The sequence below is a fragment of the Panonychus citri genome, unplaced genomic scaffold (genome assembly GCF_014898815.1).
Source record: "Panonychus citri isolate SS breed McGregor unplaced genomic scaffold, ASM1489881v1 Contig00108, whole genome shotgun sequence".
Lineage (NCBI taxonomy): Eukaryota > Metazoa > Arthropoda > Arachnida > Trombidiformes > Tetranychidae > Panonychus > Panonychus citri.
Window position 1 is genome coordinate 598,778 of NW_026515513.1, and position 19,868 is coordinate 618,645.

Sequence of the window (19,868 nt, forward strand, 5' to 3'; positions counted from 1 at the left end):
TCAGCTGATGAACAATTAAGATAAACATATAATCATATTGTCATGATTGATAAAACTATTATAATCAACTAATTTGTTTATCAATACGGATATGAAACGTATAAATGACAACAATTAACGATGAAAATTGTTATGATAAAGTTAACTGGTCAATTTATCAATTGGACAGTTTTACAGGTAAACAAATGATTGACCATTAAAATGAATTGGAATCAAGTTGTTAAGTTAATTGTTATAACAATTAGTTATCAGGTGATAACTATTAACGGAAAAAATTCTAATAAAAAAAGCTAATCAAATGTAATGACAATCAAAAGTAATTTCGACAATATAATTAGAAGAAGAGAAAAAAGATTTTCTCTTCCATCTTCATCTTCATCTTCATCTTCCTCCTTCTCTTCCTTATCCTCCACCTCCTTCATTCCTCTTCGTGTTATTTTCCCACCACCATGATAATCGAAACTCTCAACTATTAATATTCCATCATGAATATCACCAATTCTAACTAGTGATCTGTAAGAATCGAAAGTGATCAGAACAAAAAAAAAATTCGATTTCAATTCTAATAACTTTCTCATCTCAATAGTCTTTCCAAACGATTTAACAGATCACTTTTTCTTTAGCATTTTGATCAACGGAAAAAACTTTTTGTGCAATTAAATTGTTTTGATTACTTGTTCTCTCTCTGTGATTAGTTAATTGTTTGCAACTTTAATTGTTAATCATGAAATTCAAGGAAAAGACTGTCATCTCTGGTATTTCTGGTCGATATCCCGAATCTGATAATATCGATGAATTTTGGAGTAAATTGTTACAAGGAACTGAACTTTACACCGCTGATGATAGACGATGGCCTTTGGGTAAGTTAATCACAATTAACTAATTGTTGGAATCATTTTTCTCGTGTTGAAAACCTAAATTTACTTTTAATTGTTTTTCTTATATAACTTTTGATTGTTATAACTTGTTGTTGAACTTTAATTTTAACTTCTAGTGTCAAAATTTTATCACTATGATAATTTAATTGTTGTTTCTAATTAGTTTCTAATTATGGTTGATTGTTGTAGTCTAAGGTGATTTTAATTATACTTTTTTTTATATCAATTTAATTGTAACCTTGTAAAGTTTATTATTTAATCACCTAATAGTGATTAAGGTTCAATATGATGATCAGAATTAAATATCAAGCAATTTACAATTTAATTGATCCAATGATTGTTGATTAACTTAATTTTAACAATTTCTTCAAATAGATTGACTCAGAATCTGAACAATTAACTTTTCTATCGACGACAATTATTAATAGAGATGTTGATGATTAGTTGAACATTTAATTGTTCCAACAAGAGATTAAATTTGTTTTAATTGATTGATTGCGATCACCAATTAATTAACCAACAATTTAAAGTAAAACTTTTCCGCTGATTAGTTTGAAATGTAATCCAATTTAAACAATACTAATTCAATTCAACATGAAAATCAATTAAATCTAGCGCGACAGAAATTGCTAATTGCGTGATTAAAGCTTCAACAATTAGCAAATTAATTTCCACACCAGACTTAATCATGGTTAACACAATTGATGATCAACATGTTAATTGGTAAGTGGAAACAATTAACATGAAAACACAATCAACCAATAAATCATCAGATAATCACAGGAACAAAAATCACGAAAATTTAAAAGAAAACAAAAAAAATCAATCGTTAGTATTGTTAATTACAATTGATAGTTAATTGTTAGGTGATGATAATGATTAAGTTTAAAACAATAAACTCCAAACTTTCTGACATTTGAATTGAATTAACTTTAATAAACTGGACACTGTCCATCCTAATGGTCAACAACAAGTGATTAACCTTAATCCGAATCAATAATAAATAACAATCATAAAAACAAATTGAAGTTAATTTTATTACCGTTAATTGTTTTCGCTAATTGTTGATTTTAATTTTAAAGGTTGTATGAATTTACCTCGATTTACCGGAAAGCTAAAGGACATTTCTCGACTCGATGCCGACTTTTTCGGGGTCAGTCCTAAAGACGCAAACTTCATGGATCCACAAATACGAATACTTCATGAGACCATTTATGAGGCCATTTGGGACGCAGGTAATTAACTTTGACCGATTGATTGGTCAGCTGTTATTCTTGTTGATTGTGACCTTTTATCGAACTTTGTTTTTTTCTCTCTCTCACATTAGGATTAAGTCCACTTTCACTACGAGGAAGTAAAACGGGATTTTTCGTTGGCTATTGTTACGATGACACTTTGATTGCTCTTCGAGAGGAAGAATCTAATCCACCCGATTTCTTGGAATTAGGAGTTGCTCGAATTTCATATGCATTCGATTGGCATGGACCGGCCATTCTGATCGATACCGCTTGTGCTTCCTCATTTTCTGCGCTCAATCAAGCCCTTTTATCCATCGTTTCGGGTGATTGTGACCAGGCGATCGTTGCTGGTGTTGGAATTCAACTTTGGCCTAATACATCAGCGGCTTTTCATCAATTGAACATGTTGTCTGATGATGGAAAGTCAAAGTGTCTTGATTCTTCCGCTGATGGTTACTGTCGATCGGAAGCTGTGGTCGCCATGTTGGTTCAGAAAGAATCCGCCTCAAAGCGAATCTACGCTCGAATCTTGGATTGTCAGACCAATTGTGACGGCTACAAGCCGGAAGGTATCACATTCCCTAAATACGAGGCTCAATTAGCATTAATGAGATCAATCTACAAGTCCCTTGATCTTGACCCGTTGACCATTGACTATGTTGAAGCTCATGTTACTGGTACCAAAGCGGGTGATCCTGTTGAATCGGCAGCCTTGGTTCATGCCCTTCGACCCGATTCAGATAAAACTTTACTTGTTGGTTGCCTCAAGTCCAACATGGGTCACTCAGAAGGAGCTTCAGCCCTTTGTGCCATCACCAAAGTGGTCAAGATATTTCAAAATGGTTGCATTCCACCAAACATTAACTTTAATGAACCTAATCCGTTTATCGAGTCACTAATCAAGGGTGTAATTAAACCCGTTCTTCAGGTCACACCTTATGAAAGTCCCTTGATTGCCGTTAACTCATTTGGATTTGGTGGTGTCAACGTCCACTCGGTACTTGAAGCTAACCTAAAGCGCCGTTCAGAAGGAGACAAGATCTTGACCCATTCAAAATCATTCCCTCGATTAATTCATATCAATAATCGAACCACTTCCGGTTTATCCAGAATCGTATCATTTATCGAAAGCCAAAAGGGATCATTAACTTGCGACACTTTATCGCTAATCAATGATCTAAGTAAAATCGAACCAGAAACTGGACTCAAACATCGAGGTTACCTAATGCTGGACAACGATCAAACCATCATCATGTCCGACCAAAGTGAACTGGGCGATCGACGGAGGCCACTTTGGGTTGTATTCTCACCATTATATACCCACACCATGAACGCTAATTATGCTCGACAATTAATTTCAATTCCAGAAATCGCCAATTGGATTAGTTCACTAAATCATGTTCTACTTCCTTATGGAATTAATTTAATCACTTTGTTAACCAATGAGAATAATAAACAATCAGGTAACAATTTAATCAACTCTCTTATATCAATGGTAACAATTCAAATGGCAACTTATGAGTTGATTAAATTGCTACAATTAAAACCTGATGGGATAATTGGTCACTCGCTGGGTGAAATTGTCGCCGCTTATGCTGATCAATGTTTAACTGGTGAACAAGTTTTACTAATTGCTTATTGGATTGGAGTTAATTGTTTGCAACACACATCGAAACAATCAGTTAATTATTCAATGGTAAAGGTCAATCTAAATTGGGAGACAATTGAATCACTTTCATTTAAATCATCAGACATTCAATTATCATCACAAGAATCTAAAAATTCAACAATCATCACTGGTCCAGTTGAGGTGATGAAATCATTTGTCCATCAACTGACCACTAATTGTAACAATTTAGTAGCAAATGATGGAGATGAAATTAATTGTCAACCAATTAATTCATTTGGTATACCTTTTGGTTCATCCTCTTTGATGGCACCAATTGTTGATCTGGTTGAAAAATCACTAAAATCAATACTGACCAATGATAATCAAAGGTCAGACACTTGGTTAATCACCTCCGCTCATCCTAAACGTTGGGATGATCACGATTGCCAATTTGTGAGCGCTAATTATTTCACTCGATTGTTAAGGTCACCAAGTTACTTTTACCAAGCGTCAAATTGTTTACCCGCTAACGGACTTTTCATCGAAATGGGCTCATCACCCGAATGGATATTGGATCTACTTCCCGACAAACTGGGCTCATCAGCGGTACGAATGTCAATGTTAACCCGATCGAGTGATTTATCGCCCGTTAATCCAGGCCATTCTTATGAACCCGGAATGTTATCACTTCTGAAAACCATTGGGTCAATTTATCTCAATGGACATAATCCTTCAATCGAAGTGCTCTATCCCAAAGTGACCTATCCCGTGGCTCGAGAAACACCATCACTTGGCCATCTTTTGGACTGGGACCATTCCGCTGAGTGGTTAGTTGCTCGATTCCCTCAGTACTTTACTTTACAACAGAAAGATTTGGAAACGATTGTTGATCTACTTAATCCTGAGTGGAAATTTATTCGAGGTCATTGTATCGACGGACGAATTTTATTTCCGGCCACTGGATATCTGTACATTGTTTGGTGTAATATTGCATATAAATTGGGCGAATATACTCCCGATAATTTACCAATCGAATTTTTTGACGTTAAATTATATCGAGCGACAATAATCAGTGTCAATTCTCCGGCCAAATTTACCGTCTACGTGAACGAAAAAGGTGATCACTTTACGATAAAGGAAAGTGACACAATTTGTGCTACTGGACGTTGGCGAATTCCAAATAATCCTGATGGTTTAAGTCTCGCCAAAGATTCACTTGTTCATCGTCCAGTTCGACCTGATGCCATTACCCTTGGACCGAAAGATATTTACAAAGAGTTCAGAGTTCGTGGCTATGATTACGGTGAAACTTTCCAAGGTCTTACCGAAGTTCTGTCCGATGGTTCGTGGGGTAGAATCAAGAAAACGTCACATTGGATCAGTATGGCCGATTCGGCGCTTCAAATATCACTTCTTGGCTCAGCTGATCGAAAATTGTACCTTCCTAATTACATGGAATATGTTTTCATCAATCAAAAGGTCACTTTGGAAACGCTTGAGATTTCCCGACGATCAGCACCTCAGGGAACTCAGGGAACCATTGACATCTATTTCGATCGTAATGCCAACATTGGTGCTGCTCCAGGTCTGCTCATTAAAGGGGCTAAAGCAGCGGCTGTTGGTCGTCGTCAAGACACTCAACTAGCGCGCTTGGAGACAACGGCTTTTTCACCTTACGATCAAACAATATCGCTACCAAGCAAATTATCGGGTCACATTGATTCATACTCGAAATATTGTCTCCAATGTATCGACTCACTGCGAACTGGATCAGCAAGTTCGCTAACTGATTCGGAATCAATTCAACGATTATTAGCGATCAAGGATGAATCACATTCTCTGTTAAATTTACTTTACAATGCACATTCCAGGTCAATTTCATCATCGGCCGAAACCGATATCAATCAGAATCAAATTGAATCGGTTAAAGATGTAGACGGAATCACTGAATTAAAGTCACTTCTCGAGACTCAAAGGAAGTCATTGGTTCGAGATTTACTATATAAAGGTCCATTATCGGCCTGTCTCGAATCTCAGTTATCGATTATTGGTGAAAATATTTGCGTAAAACAAATTTCCGTGGCGGACATTAACTTTTCAATCGACTCATTGTCCGATACAATTAGTGATTATTTCACTTTCATCGGCATCAGGCCAACAACTAACTTGGTAATTCCCGAAAATTTATTGGCCTTTGTTGAAAGTTCATCAGCAAAGGTAACCCGATTTTACCACGAATTCAAAAGAATGGGAGACATTCATTCATCCGATTTAATTGTTCTAAGAGATTCGAGAATTAACTTAAATATTGGCGATAATTCAATTCTTTCCGAGATGAACAATTTCTTCGAGTTGACCGAAACTCTTGAAATGACCTTTGAGTGCTTAAAAGAGGGCGGATTCATGTTACTTATCACTCGAAACAAATTGACATCAATTGAGCAACAATTAAGTTCACTTTTATCATCAGAACAATCAATTAATTCAAACGACAAATTGGACTTCTATGATTTAGAAACAATCAAATCGGCTTTGATTAAAGTTGGTTTCACGTTGATCTCAACGAAAACTTTACTCAATGAGGGTTGGTCATCGATTTTGGTTCGAAAATGTTCTGGGCCAAATGACCAATCGCCTATTTCAACAATAAGAGTGACCAACGAAAATTTTGATTGGATTGAATCGTTGAAAGATTCGTTGATTGGAAAAGGTAACAAGGTTTGGCTCGTTGGCTCTGGACCAACCAACGGAATAATCGGACTGACCACTTGCCTCCGTAAAGAGCCTCGAGGAAATTTGGTTCGTTGTCTTTACTATCCAAATAAAAGTATCGACGATAAAAGTGACCTATCGATTCCTGATGATATTCTGGAAAAAGATTTAGCTTACAATATAATCCAAAGTTCTAGTGAGGACGAATCAAGTGTGGTCGGTACTTTATCAGCCCAATTGTTGGACGATGTCGATGAGATAACCGTCAATGCCAAAGATTGTTACGTAGATGTGAAAACGAAAGGTGACCTTTCCTCTTTTCGATGGTTCCAAGCTCAATTTGACTCTTGGCCTCTTCCACTGCCAACTGAGACTTTGATAAACAAAGTTGACATGATTAGCGTTTATTATGGTTCGTTAAACTTTAAGGACGTCATGGTGGCCACTGGTCGTATTCCGGTCAACGCTTATCCTGAAAATCATTACCAGTTAGTTGAATCTCATGTTGGTATGGAATATTCTGGAATCGATAGTGAAGGTCAACGGGTTATGGGCATTTGTGTTGGAGGTTCAATCGGTACATCAATTATGATCGACTCTCGATTTTATCGGATGAAAGTCCCGGACAATTGGACTCTTGCTCAGGCCGCAAGTATCCCCGTTGTCTATTTTACAGCCTATTATGGACTCTTTATCCGTGGTAACCTTAAGCGAGGAGAATCGGTACTTATTCATGCTGGTACAGGAGGAGTTGGTCAAGCGGCGATTTCAATTTGTCTCTCAATGGGTTGTGAGGTTTTCACCACCGTTGGAACTCAAGCTAAACGAGAGTACATTAAATCGCGATTCCCGGTGATCGACGATGCTCATATCGCCGACTCACGATCAACCTCATTCGAAGATCAAGTTCTTAAAGTAACCAATGGCCGAGGTGTCGATCTAGTCCTCAACTCTCTTGCTGAAGATAAATTCAAAGCTTCGATCCGATGTTTAGCCGATTGCGGTCGTTTCATTGAAATTGGAAAATACGATCTGGTTCAGAACACGAAAATCGGTAAGTGGAAAAGTTAAATTATCGAAAAATTTTAGTTCTCATTTTATTTCATCTTCTCTTCAAAAGATGCGACAATTTTAGACAACAACAAGTCCTATCATGCGTGCTGTTTGGCCCATCTCCAGGAAGATGTCCTGACCAAAAACCCGGTCAGAGGGAAGGTCATTTGGGATGCGATTCAATGTATGATTGAAAACGGAATCAAAACCGGTGAAGTTGTCCCACTTCCGTTGACCATTTTTGAATCAAGCCGAGTTGAAGAGGCCTTCCGTTTCATGGCCAGTGGTAAACACTTGGGTAAAGTTTTAATTAAACTTCGAGATGAGTCCAGTGAACCCGTTCCCCAGGCTAAAATATATCCAGCCATTGGTCAGACCTTTTTCCGTCCCGATAAAGTTTACATAATCACTGGAGGTCTTGGTGGCCTGGGCCTTGAATTGGCACATTGGATGGTTAAAAGATGTGCAGCCAAATTGGTTTTAACTTCCCGTCAAGGTCCTCGAGAACCATATCAACATTTAATGTTGGATCGACTTCGATCAGATCAATTTTTCAACACTTCGATTATCGTTTCAAATGAAAACTGTCAAAGTGCCGAATCAGTTGAACGCTTATTAACCTCATCATCTAAACTCGGCCCCATTGGTGGTATCTTTCATCTGGCAATGGTGCTTAAAGATTCCCTCCTCGAGAATCAAACCCCGGCCACTTTTGAAGAGGTCATGGCTCCAAAGGCCACTTCTGGGCTCTACTTGGACCAAGTGAGCCGTAAAATGAACCTCACAGATCTGGACTATTTTGTTTGTTTCTCATCGATATCTTCAGGTAAAGGTAACCCAGGTCAATCTAATTACGGTTTAGCCAATTCAACGCTCGAGCGTATCTGTGAAAAACGACGAGCTGATGGACTTCATGGACTGGCCATTCAATGGGGTGCACTTGGAGATGTAGGTGTGGTCGCCGAGCTGATGGGTGGTAATGACATTAACATCGCGGGCACTATCCCGCAGCGACTTCCATCAATTTTTGACACTCTTGACAAATTTCTATTGACACCTTATCCCGTTGTATCTTCAATTGTACTGGCCGATAAACGAAGGTCAGCAGCCACTGGTAAAGAATCTCTTCTTCGAGTTATTTGTCACATTTTGGGTGTTAAAGATCACTCTAAACTCGACCCTGAATCAACCTTATCCGATCTTGGTCTTGATTCACTTATGGCCGTTGAAATTAAACAAGGACTGGAACGAGATTACAATTTGGTTTTATCGACTCAAGAGATTCGAGGCATAAAGATCAAAGATATTCCCGGAATCGAGGAGAGAAAGAAAAAAAATACAGCTGGTGATAAAAGCGGCGGCGAATCAGGTTCGACTGATGGTGTTTCCAACGATATAGCAAATTCTTTGTCCATTGATCCACTCACAATATCATCGACGATATTTGCACCTTTAATGGTTCGAAATGGGTCAGCGGTACTCTACTTTCCACCCATTGAGGGCAATTTCCTTTCCATTAAGCCCGTTCTTGAGTATATTATGAGGCCAGTAACGGGTGTTAATTGGGTATCCGATTGTATCAAATACGATACGATACAAAAAGTGGCCGAGTTTTATGTTGACGCAATTCGTGAAAAATACCCGAATGAGGCTCAATTTGACCTGGTTGGCTATTCATTTGGTGGTCTATTGGCACTGGAAGTGGCCATGCAACTACAGCAAAAGTTTGGTACTCAAAGCGCCAATCGATTGATACTCTTGGACTCTTCACCTGACCTTCTTTCAGCTCGAGCTCGATCACTGATTAAACGGGAACAAGTTGTCGACGAGGACGAAGCTCATGTCAACTGGTTGGTCGGTTTCACCTCACTATTTGTTAAACTTGAATCAATGGACACTTTAAAGCGAACTCTTTTAGCAATGAAAAGTAAACAAGAAAGATGCCAAAAAATGTCCGAACTGATCAGTAAATTGACCTCCGTTGACTGTGACGGAGAAAAGTTGTCCCAAGCAGCGGACGCTTATTTCCATAAAATTAAATTGGCCTATTTTTACAAAGTCGAGAAAAAGTTCACCGGAGATATGGTTCTAATCCGTTGTACCGAACCGGAAGAAGAAGATGCTGAAGAATATACAATTGCCGACTATTCATTATCAAAAGTAAGTTCTCTAGCTAATCAACAACAATTAGAATTAAACTAATCAATTTACTCTAATTCTCTCCCAATACAAATAGTACGTCAATGGAAAGGTCCAAACTTATCGAGTCCAAGGAAATCACAAATCATTTCTCAGTGAATATTGTGAACAAGTTGGTTCATATCTTGATTCATCTCTTAATTATTTAACATTCGCCTAATTAAAACAATCGCAAGCGATCACAATCAACTAATAATCAACAAAGAAAAAAAATAGCGAAAACATTTTGTATTCAACTAACTAAATAATAACTTTAATAATATAAACTTAATCTCCTCTCACTAATCAGCATCAAAATTACACAACACTTAACTTAATCCTAATCCAATAAAATAATGACCATAATCAACGAGTATCAATAACAACAATTAGCAAACAATCAAGGAGATGAAAAAAAAAACAGAATCTCAAAAGTACATTTAGCTAAAAGGAAGAAGTGAGAAAAGTTGAACAACACAATCGGCCAACAATTTAATTTAATCATCATTGAAAATTTTCTCCAACAATCAAATTTATCAATTGCAAAGGCCTTAAGGCCTGATGAACAACACACACTTGATAGATATACAAGTTGACACAATGGACAGACAATGGATAATGAATTACAATTGAATTGGATTAAGGATTGGTTGATAATCTGTTAGAAGGGAAAACGATAATATTGATTATGATTATTTATGTTTAACGTTGTGTGACTTTTTTTTTTTTTTGCTTCATTTTATTGTTCAAATTGTAACAATTTAACAAAGTTGATTGTTTGAGTGGGAGAGGGGCAAAAGCTATTGTAATATTTGGCCCTATCCAATTGGTATCACGAACTCAATACTACTCCTATTACAACAACAACAAAAAACGTTTTGAGTGTTAGTTTTCAAGTGACACTTTAAAAATGTGATCGGTAATAATATCTACACTTATATACAAAACTATTGGCACGAAATTATTATTATTATCATTTGGCGCGTTCGCCGTGCTACTTTGGTACTAAAAAGGTAATAATAAGTATAACAAGCGGACACACACACACATATATATAAGTAAGTATCCATTTCTCACCTTACCTTTGACGGGGCTAAAGGCCAAAGTGCCAATGTCGATATGATAACATTGAATATCCATATAAATATCAATGTAACATTTTATTTTGTTACATTTGCTTCTGGTTCCCACTTAAAACCGTCCATATATTTATTATTGGGATAACAATGGATTAGCAAGGACAAAGATTAACAAAAGAGGCATTCAAAAGGCGCTGACGTGCTGATTTTAAATCATTATGTTGATGATGATTATGATGATAAGGATGATAAGGATGATAATATGTCTATGTTATACCTTTGACGCTTTCTTACCTTTCCTTTTTTCCCTCCTTCATCCCTCCCATCTAATTTTTTTTCCTCTTTCTTTTCCTCTTTCGCATCTTCGCATCTTCTTTTCACATCATCTCCATCATCATCATCTTTCAACAATTTTGTGGCTTAAGGTTTGTCAATTATAATAGTATCAAGTATCCTCATCATTTTCACACCTCTTTAATCATCACTTTGATAATCATCTTGATTGGCGATTCATTTTTACAAATAATCATCACCATCATGGTCAGTTGGTGGTCAAACTGTTCAACTTTCAATTAATCTGCTTAATATTTTATGTAATTTTTACCTTGTTTAGTATAAATTGATTTCGAATTGAAAAAAAAGTTTCCAAAATAATAATATTCATAATTTTCAATATCATTTCCATTGGTCAACTTGAACTTGACCACAAGGTGAGATTATCATCTATTGATATTGTAATTATTATCAAAAATACAATAACAAACTTATTACTTCAAGTGGTCATCTTAATACTTACACTTGAAATGGATTATATTTCATTCACAACAATCAAATAGTATTATTATCATTATTATTATTAATATAAACCCTATTGATTGACCATCATCATAATTATCATAATCATCATCATTATGATTATGTTAATAATTTGACTTTCAAATGGTCACAACAACAATAATCTTGACCATTACATTGATAATAATCATTCAGCATCTTTTTATTTTACTTCTGGTCATCACTCACTAATAATGGATTGATAAATTGTCTCAACATGAGTTCGTGAACCATTTTTAAAGTAAAAATTTACAATTGAATCAAATAAATTATCATTATCATTATTGACAATTAACGTGATCATTAATGGCAACAATTTAACAATGGGCACCCAAAGGAGCATCTTCAAAGTAAATTAGCATTGAATTAATCATTTCATTTGATTTTTGTCGTTCTCAAGGATCAGAGCATCAAAAAAGTGAAGAGAAAAACTTTTCAGGTCAAAAAAAAAAGTTTCTCGATGCCGATTCGAGCCAAAGCCAATCCTATACAACAAAAATTCACTTTAAACACCACAATTATATTTACCGTTATTAACATGACATTGATAACTTTGTGTTTGGTTTAATTGTTGATTAGTTTTGAAAAGATGACAGAAAACAATATAACCATTGATTGGATTCAATGGATATTCTGGTTTACTTGTGTATCTTTGTTTTGGTTTGACGAGGAGGAAGATGGAGGATAGAGAGTGGGTATTTTCTGGTTAGAGATTGATTTTAACAAGAATCAGTTGCTGGAGACACCTCTCATCATCCTCCTCCTCTTCTAGATCATCATCATCATCATCATCATATTGACTTCCCATTGGCTATCAATTTAAATGGATTCAAATATTGTCCATTGTTATTACGTATTGTTTGTTATCATTGTTATTGTAATAAATGGATTTCATTATAATCTTTTCCCTCCTCGGTATTTTTATCCACCACCTCCTCCTCTTCCTCCTCCTCTCCATCCTCCTCATCGCCCCTTTTGTATCTTCTATTCACCCTCTTCCTCATCATCATCCTAACCTCTTACACTTTATGGTCTAGTTGATATACATTGATATTGGTATTATATGGATACATTTTGATTCTCGGCTAATAATATGATTCATTCAATGATAACTCTGATCATTTCCCTCTCCCACTGCACACTCACATCATCATCATGATTTTCATCATCACTCATCATCTCCCTGTTTACTTTCACCATCATTATCATCACCATTGTCGCTCCCATATTCAGCCCTTTTCACTTTAATTTCATTTACGATCAACACTCATCATTCAACTTTGCTTATGCTTTTACGCCTAAGAAGATGCATCATCATCATCATCTTCTTCTTCTTCTTCTTCATCTTCACCATCTTCATCTTTCATTTTCACTCTTTTATCCTCATCACTTTTTTTTCTCCTCCTCGTTTTCCACCCTCTTCTCTGCCTCCTCTTTGCCCTTTTCACTTTCCTTTTTTTCTGCCTTTCTATATAATATCCACACAACAACTTCGATATTATTAAAAAAAAAGTTCTACTTTTCGAAAATTCGAAAAAAAGAACAAATAATTTTCGATTTTCTTCTCAGCCTCAATCAAGATCAAAGTTTCATCTCGAACACCCAATCAGCTGTATCAGTCTATTAGTTGATCGTTGGCCTGATTGTTACCATAGAACTGAAAATGTCAAACTAAATGGACAATTAAGTCAACTAATCAAATATATGATAATAGTAACAATTAGTTTTATCTGTTTGGTTTTTTTTAAATTTTGATCAATCACATTTTCAATTGACAATTAAAATTTGATTCGGTCAATGTCAATTTAAATTAAGTTTTATTGGACAATCTGGTTGACAATTATTATCATGAGATACAATTTATGTCAACCATTAATTGTTAACCATTTAACAATATAATTAACAACTGATGAATTAGCAATTGATGAAAATTTGATTCGCTTTGTTAAGGTAACAATTTATAATAATGATACAAGAATAAAAAACTTACTCTCATCATGATAACCATTGCTAATTGTGACAATCAATTTTACTAAAGGTCATCACACAATCAAGTCTTTAGTCATGGTTAGTAGTTGATCAACATTGTTAAACAACAATTTAAAGTTATAACCAATTTATAAATCATCTTAATCTTTTATCAACAATTAACCATAACCAAAAAATCTGAGAGCAATTAAGTGATCAACTAATCGTAATCATCTGTCATTTAATTTTGATTGACAAAAACCAACAACAGTCAAAATCTAATTGATGACCCTGTAGACCTTTCATCCAAACTCTATACTATGTCCATTTCTACAGGGTAATAGTAATAAGAAAGTAAAATCTAACCCAAAAATAGGAGTTGATCAATTGACGGACAATTGAAAAGTCCAAAGCAAGTAACATGATGAAGATTCGGGTGGGAATGTGGGGTCAGGTCAAAGGTGGAAGACAAAAAAAGATCAGATGAGTGAAGGAGAAATATATATTCGAATCCTTTTCAAGCTCTAAATGTACTAGAATCGGCAATTGAGATGACCAATAGATAATTTGGTTCGAAAATGGCAAAATTTGAACACGAACTTTGAGATTATCAATTTTGATTGGATAACAATTGAAATGGAAAATTTAATTGAGATTAAACATGAACGTGTGAGTCTATGATGGATTTATGACAATTAATCCACTACTTGATCATCATAGTAAATCTTCAAGAGAATCTTAATGTTGACAAACAATTTAACACAAACAAATTCGATAAAGAATTCGAAGAAAAGAAAAAAGTTTGTCTTTTCTTTTCCAGGTAAATTGTTCATCTTGATCACATGTACGAGAGATAATAGACTTTAAGCCACAAGTAGTTTAAGATGAGGATGAAGATGAAGATGAAGAGAGAGAGAGAGAGAGAGGAAAACGATGTATCGAAGTAAAAGAAAAGAATGAATTTGAATGAGCACGTTAGCGCTTTGGCGAAGTAACTTTTTCGCCTCTATTGTGTTTCTTATGCTTTTTGTCAAGAGGTTGAAACCTTTTGTTATCAATATCACAGGTAAAGTGAGAAAAACCAGAAGAAACTATTATTATACATGAATGAGAGATAAAAGGTGATATTTATCATTATCATCCAATATACACATTGGAAATTTATACCTTGAAAGGTATAATGATGATGATGAAAGATGATGATAATAAAAACGGTAGCTTATGGTTATCACTTTTCTGACAAAAGGTGAGATGACGACCTCTTGACAAAGTTGATACTTCTTGGTGCGGACACAATGGGAGTGGAAAAGTTACTTCGCCAAAGTGCTAACGTGCTCAATTCATCCTTTTCTTTCCGCTTTTCTCTCTCTCTCTCTCTCTCTCTCTCTTTCTCCTCCTCTTTCTTTATCTTCCTCACTCTCTCTTTTCGTCTTTATCTTCATCTTAAACTACTTGTGGCTTATAGTCTATTATCCTTGTTTATAGTGATGAAGATGAAAAATTTACCTGAAAAAGAAAAAAAAACTTTTTCCTTTCCGATTCTCTACTTTTCTTGGATAATCAAATTTGATTGTTACCATTTGTTTGCTTATCCCTTGTGTGCATGTTTGTCAACATTTAGGATTATCTTGATAAATAACTATTAATAAACAGGATTATCAAGTTATTAATACAGTTAATCCAGTTTCTCATTTTGATTATTTTGTGTATTAAACAAAATTAACATGTAATCATTGATCATAATCATTTGTAACTTTGATTGTCACCTTTCAAGTGGTTACAATATTTGATTGTTGACTTTGACTTTTTTTTCATATCCTCACAAATCAAATCAAATCAAATAAAGTTTCAAGATTAAATAATCTAACAATCAAATCTTGTTAGGGATTAACTTATTAACCTTATCCAGTTTGATTAACTAATCAACTGTTTTGATACATTAATGATATATCTCACCTTATGGATCCTTGTTAACTTACAATTAAGTACAATCAATTTTGATAACCATAACGAAAGACTAAATTGTTACAATTGATGATCACAATTATCAATGGTTAATAATGTAAACTATTGATAAGAAACCTAATTCCTAGTGTATTATCATCAATTAAAATACCAATTGTGACAATTAAAGTAAACCAAATCAAATTGAACTCAGTCAAGATTCAATGACAATTATTAGTTGATTTTTTTTTGTCCAACAATCAACTGTCACTTGATTAAATGGGATAATAAATTGTGATGATTTAGTAAGGGAAAAATCAGTTTCTAATTGTAATGATAACCATATCAAGACATTGTTATCAAAGGTCAAGTATTAGTTGTGACGATGACACCAGAGACGACAAGTTAATTATAATCACTGATAATTAACTGAATCAGTTGATTAACTAACCAGAATTTTTTTTCTCGAAATTTTCATTGAGAAGAAAAATTTTTCTATAACCAATTTAATGACAAAATCAAGTGATGATAACAAAGGGGCTAAGAGAGGAGGAGGAGGATAAGGATGAGGATGATGAGGATGAAGATGAAGATGAGGATGAGGATGAGGATGATAAAAGTGAGTGTGCCAAAGTCACAATGAATGAATCACATTGATGTTTTTAAATCATCAATATCAAATGTAAATCAACTAGACCATAAAGTGTAAGAGGTTAGGATGATGATGATAATGGGATGAGGAAGAGGATAAAAATGGCGAAGAGGATTAATAACAAGGGATGAGGATAATTATAATAACTGATTTAGATATAAATCCATTTAGTTGTACAATCACAAGATCAATGATGATAACAATGGTCAGTGTTTCATAATAATCACTATTAATCCAGTGATGATGAAAAAGAGGATAACCAATGAGAATCAAATGTTATAGAAAAAAAAATTCTCTTTTCTTTTTTGATAAAAGTGACCAGAAATTTCAAATTCTAATAGTTTCATGATGGACACACACACTTATCATGATGGAAGAAATTTCCTGAAATTCATTCATAAAAAAACTGACCACTAGGAAATCTGGGAAAAGAAAAATAATTTCTCAATCAATTGACCAGAAGTAAAATAAAAAGATTCTGAATGATTATTATCAATGTAATGGTCAAGATTATTGTTGTTGTGACCATTTGAAAGTCAAATTATTAACATAATCATAATGATGATGATTATGATAATTATGATGATGGTCAATCAATAGGGTTTATATTAATAATAATAATGATAATAATACTATTTGATTGTTGTGAATGAAATATAATCCATTTCAAGTGTAAGTATTAAGATGACCACTTGAAGTAATAAGTTTGTTATTGTATTTTTCATAATAATTACAATATCAATAGATGATGACTTTGACCATTGGCCAGCGAGTAAAAGTCTATTGACTTGACCGGATTAAGAGGAGTTAAAAAAATTGTCAACTTTTTTTTTCATGTGAGAGTAAAAAAAATCAATGAAAATTGTGTTACAATCAAATTAACTGTTAATTGTGAAACAAGAAAAACAAACAAAAAGGATTAGGAGATAATTAATTGTGGTGACAGTTAAAAGATGATGAAGATGATGAAGATAATGATGATAACTAGGTGTGAAAGATGATAAGATGTATAATGAACTTTAAGCCACAAGAAGCCAAGAAGATGAAGATGAAGGCAGTGGGAGGGAGGAAGGAGGGAGGATGATGATGATGAAAAGAAAAGAAAAGAGAAAAAAAGAAAGAGAAAAATGAGAGTCAAAGGTAAAATAGACAGATTATCATTCTCGTCATCATCATCATCTTAAGACCAATTTGAAAAGGATAATATCAGCGCCTTTTCAATGCCTCCTTTGTAAACGTCCAGAGGAAGATGAAAAAAATACTCAAGGTAAAAAAAGCGACCTCATTGTTAGCGGAGGTTAAGTGTTGGTCATTGATTGTTATTATATTATCATCATCTTTTGTCTTCTTCCTCTTCAAAGGTGAGAAATATATTTATCGTTGGTTGTATTACAATGTGTGTAAACCTTTTCAAATTACTTACCTGGGAGGAAGAGTGAGAAGAGAGAGAGAGAGAGAGAGAGAGTAAGTGAGTGCGACCGTGCCAGAAGTGAATGTAAGTAGCATTTATTATCACACTGAGGACACAACAAAAGTGTCACATATACACAATAAAAAAAGTTGTCCAACGGTGTCAAAGGTAAATCTCAGGAAGAAAAGTGTTACAATGAGAGAGAAAAAAGGGAGAGGGAGAGAGAGAGAGAGAGATGTGGAGGTGGGAGGGATGGATGGAATTATATTCGAAATCTTTGGAGTTTTCTTCTTCATTGATTTCGAAGTAGAACTTTTTTCTTCTTCTTTTTTCAAGGAGTTTACCTTTTTGAAGTGATGGTCAAGCACGTTAATACCACATCGCTTTTCAACCGTACGATTATGATACAATTTATTTATTCGTGTTCTCTATGTATCTGTATATTTATAGGGCTTGTTATCGAATTGACTCCTCCTAAGTACTTTGTCCTAGGACATTGTTGACTTTGCTTTTGCGTGGATCAGTCAATAAACTAACTCGTAGGTTCGAGTTACTCATTTATGTGAACCATTTTTGTTCAAACCTCTCGAATCCACTTGAATGTCAATTATATTTTTTACTAAACAAATTATATTTCATTTATTTTTCTAAATTAATGTGAATTAAAGGTAATTTTTTTTATATACGAAAAGCTAAATCATGTCCATGTTTAATAGTATCTTTAGGCCTTGGGATCAATCATCATCTTCATCCTCATCCTCATCATCTGCATCTTCATCACCTTCATCATCATTATCTTCCTCATTAACCTCATTGTCTTTGTCAACAACATCTCTACCTTCAACTATATCAACACTTTATCCATCACTTAATCAAATTTATCATGATTACTTAAGTGTCTCATCACCAATTAAATCATCAGCTAATCATTATCATCATAATCCGTTGTCTTCATCTTCATCAACCTCTTCATCCTCATCAATATCACCCTCAGTGAATAAGAAACAGCGACCGAAAAAGTTTAAATGTCCACATTGTCAGGTCTCATTTTCTAATAACGGTCAACTCAAAGGTCACATCAGGATACACACAGGTAAGTTAATTGTCCAATCATTTGAAAGAAATTAAATTATTCCTATCAATATAACCTGTGGGGGTAAATTTTGAGACTTTTTGTTTTAATTTAAATATTTAGAAAACTTCTTGTGTTAATTTCGTGAAAATCATGATTATCATTTTTCATTACTTCATGAAGACTCGTGTGAAATTTTATTAATTTTAACTGAGCTTTTTGACCACAATCATCAATCATTTACCATTGATTTTCCATAAAGAGATGATTCATGAAGTTCTTGATTTAAAATGATTCAATTTTCATGTAAAAATCTCCATAGACAATGTCTCTTCAATGGTAAATGATTTTTTGATTAAATTTAAATAAATTTTGAGCTTGATCGTTTTAATTGTTCAAATTTATTCAATAGTAGCTCAAAAATCCAAAGAATATTTTGTTTTAATTTTAATTTTCGAAAGTTCAATATTCATCGAAAAAATGACCTCCAAATAAAAAAGATTGAAAAACAAAAATTCTATCACTTTAGATATAATTTAATTGTAATTAAACTAATCATCATAAAATGATCATTTATGTATCATGTTAAAGCTTATTATCTAACTCTAATTATACTAAATTTATTAATCAAAAATGATAAGTTTTCTAACAATCAAGCGAAATGTAAGCTCGAAAAAATTTTGGCCATTACTTAGTTGTTTACCTAATATAATTTATCCATAATTTATTCAAATCAAATTGTCACCTCAATGAATTTGTGATCTGATTTTATTAATTTTTGGTCTTCATCTCATCGTCATTCCGTTTAGGTGAACGTCCGTTTATCTGTGACCACGAAAATTGTGGTAAAACTTTCACTCGAAATGAGGAGTTAACCCGACACAAGCGAATCCATTCTGGCCTTCGACCTTTCTCATGTTCGATATGTTCAAAAAGGTTCGGTCGTAAAGATCATCTGAAAAAACACGTTAAAACCCATGAGACCAAATACTCGTGTCCACCCTCAATGCCCATTCCATTAGCCGCTGCCCTTGGATACACTGGTCAAGCGTTCATCCCCGCCGCCGCGGCCACAACACTACTCAACACTTATCACAATCATCACCATCACAATTACGGTTCTCAATGGTTCCAATACATTTGAACAACAAATTATATCATAAATTATATTTATCTAAATGAATATTTTATTGATACTAATCAAATCTGACCAATGGACAATTAACTTTAATCAACAAAT

The 19,868-nt window shown here is 34.3% G+C and overlaps 2 protein-coding genes across 2 annotated transcripts; both read left to right on the top strand.

The window, feature by feature from the left end:
- Positions 1–389: 389 nt before the first annotated feature.
- Positions 390–10,859, top strand: LOC128389583 (fatty acid synthase-like). Its single transcript, XM_053349193.1, has 5 exons — positions 390–860; positions 1,961–2,113; positions 2,206–7,491; positions 7,558–9,650; positions 9,727–10,859. The coding sequence occupies exons 1-5, from the start codon at positions 725–727 to the stop codon at positions 9,847–9,849; spliced, it is 7,791 nt and encodes a 2,596-aa protein (XP_053205168.1). The 5' UTR covers positions 390–724; the 3' UTR covers positions 9,850–10,859.
- Positions 10,860–18,084: 7,225 nt separating this feature from the next.
- On the top strand, positions 18,085–19,815 carry LOC128389408 (transcription factor Sp9-like). The gene is made up of 2 exons (XM_053348986.1): positions 18,085–18,649; positions 19,438–19,815. The coding sequence occupies exons 1-2, from the start codon at positions 18,256–18,258 to the stop codon at positions 19,770–19,772; spliced, it is 729 nt and encodes a 242-aa protein (XP_053204961.1). The 5' UTR covers positions 18,085–18,255; the 3' UTR covers positions 19,773–19,815.
- Positions 19,816–19,868: the final 53 nt, after the last annotated feature.

What these genes read in the sequence shown, in the direction of transcription:
- LOC128389583 (XM_053349193.1), top strand. Translation starts at nt 725, where the DNA reads ATGAAATTCAAGGAAAAGACTGTCATCTCTGGTATTTCTGGTCGATAT. An exon ending in TGATAGACGATGGCCTTTGG is followed by an intron (nt 861 to 1,960) that starts GTAAGTTAATCA and finishes TTAATTTTAAAG; the next exon opens with GTTGTATGAATTTACCTCGA. An exon ending in CCGACTATTCATTATCAAAA is followed by an intron (nt 9,651 to 9,726) that starts GTAAGTTCTCTA and finishes CAATACAAATAG; the next exon opens with TACGTCAATGGAAAGGTCCA.
- LOC128389408 (XM_053348986.1), top strand. Translation starts at nt 18,256, where the DNA reads ATGTCCATGTTTAATAGTATCTTTAGGCCTTGGGATCAATCATCATCT. An exon ending in TCACATCAGGATACACACAG is followed by an intron (nt 18,650 to 19,437) that starts GTAAGTTAATTG and finishes CATTCCGTTTAG; the next exon opens with GTGAACGTCCGTTTATCTGT.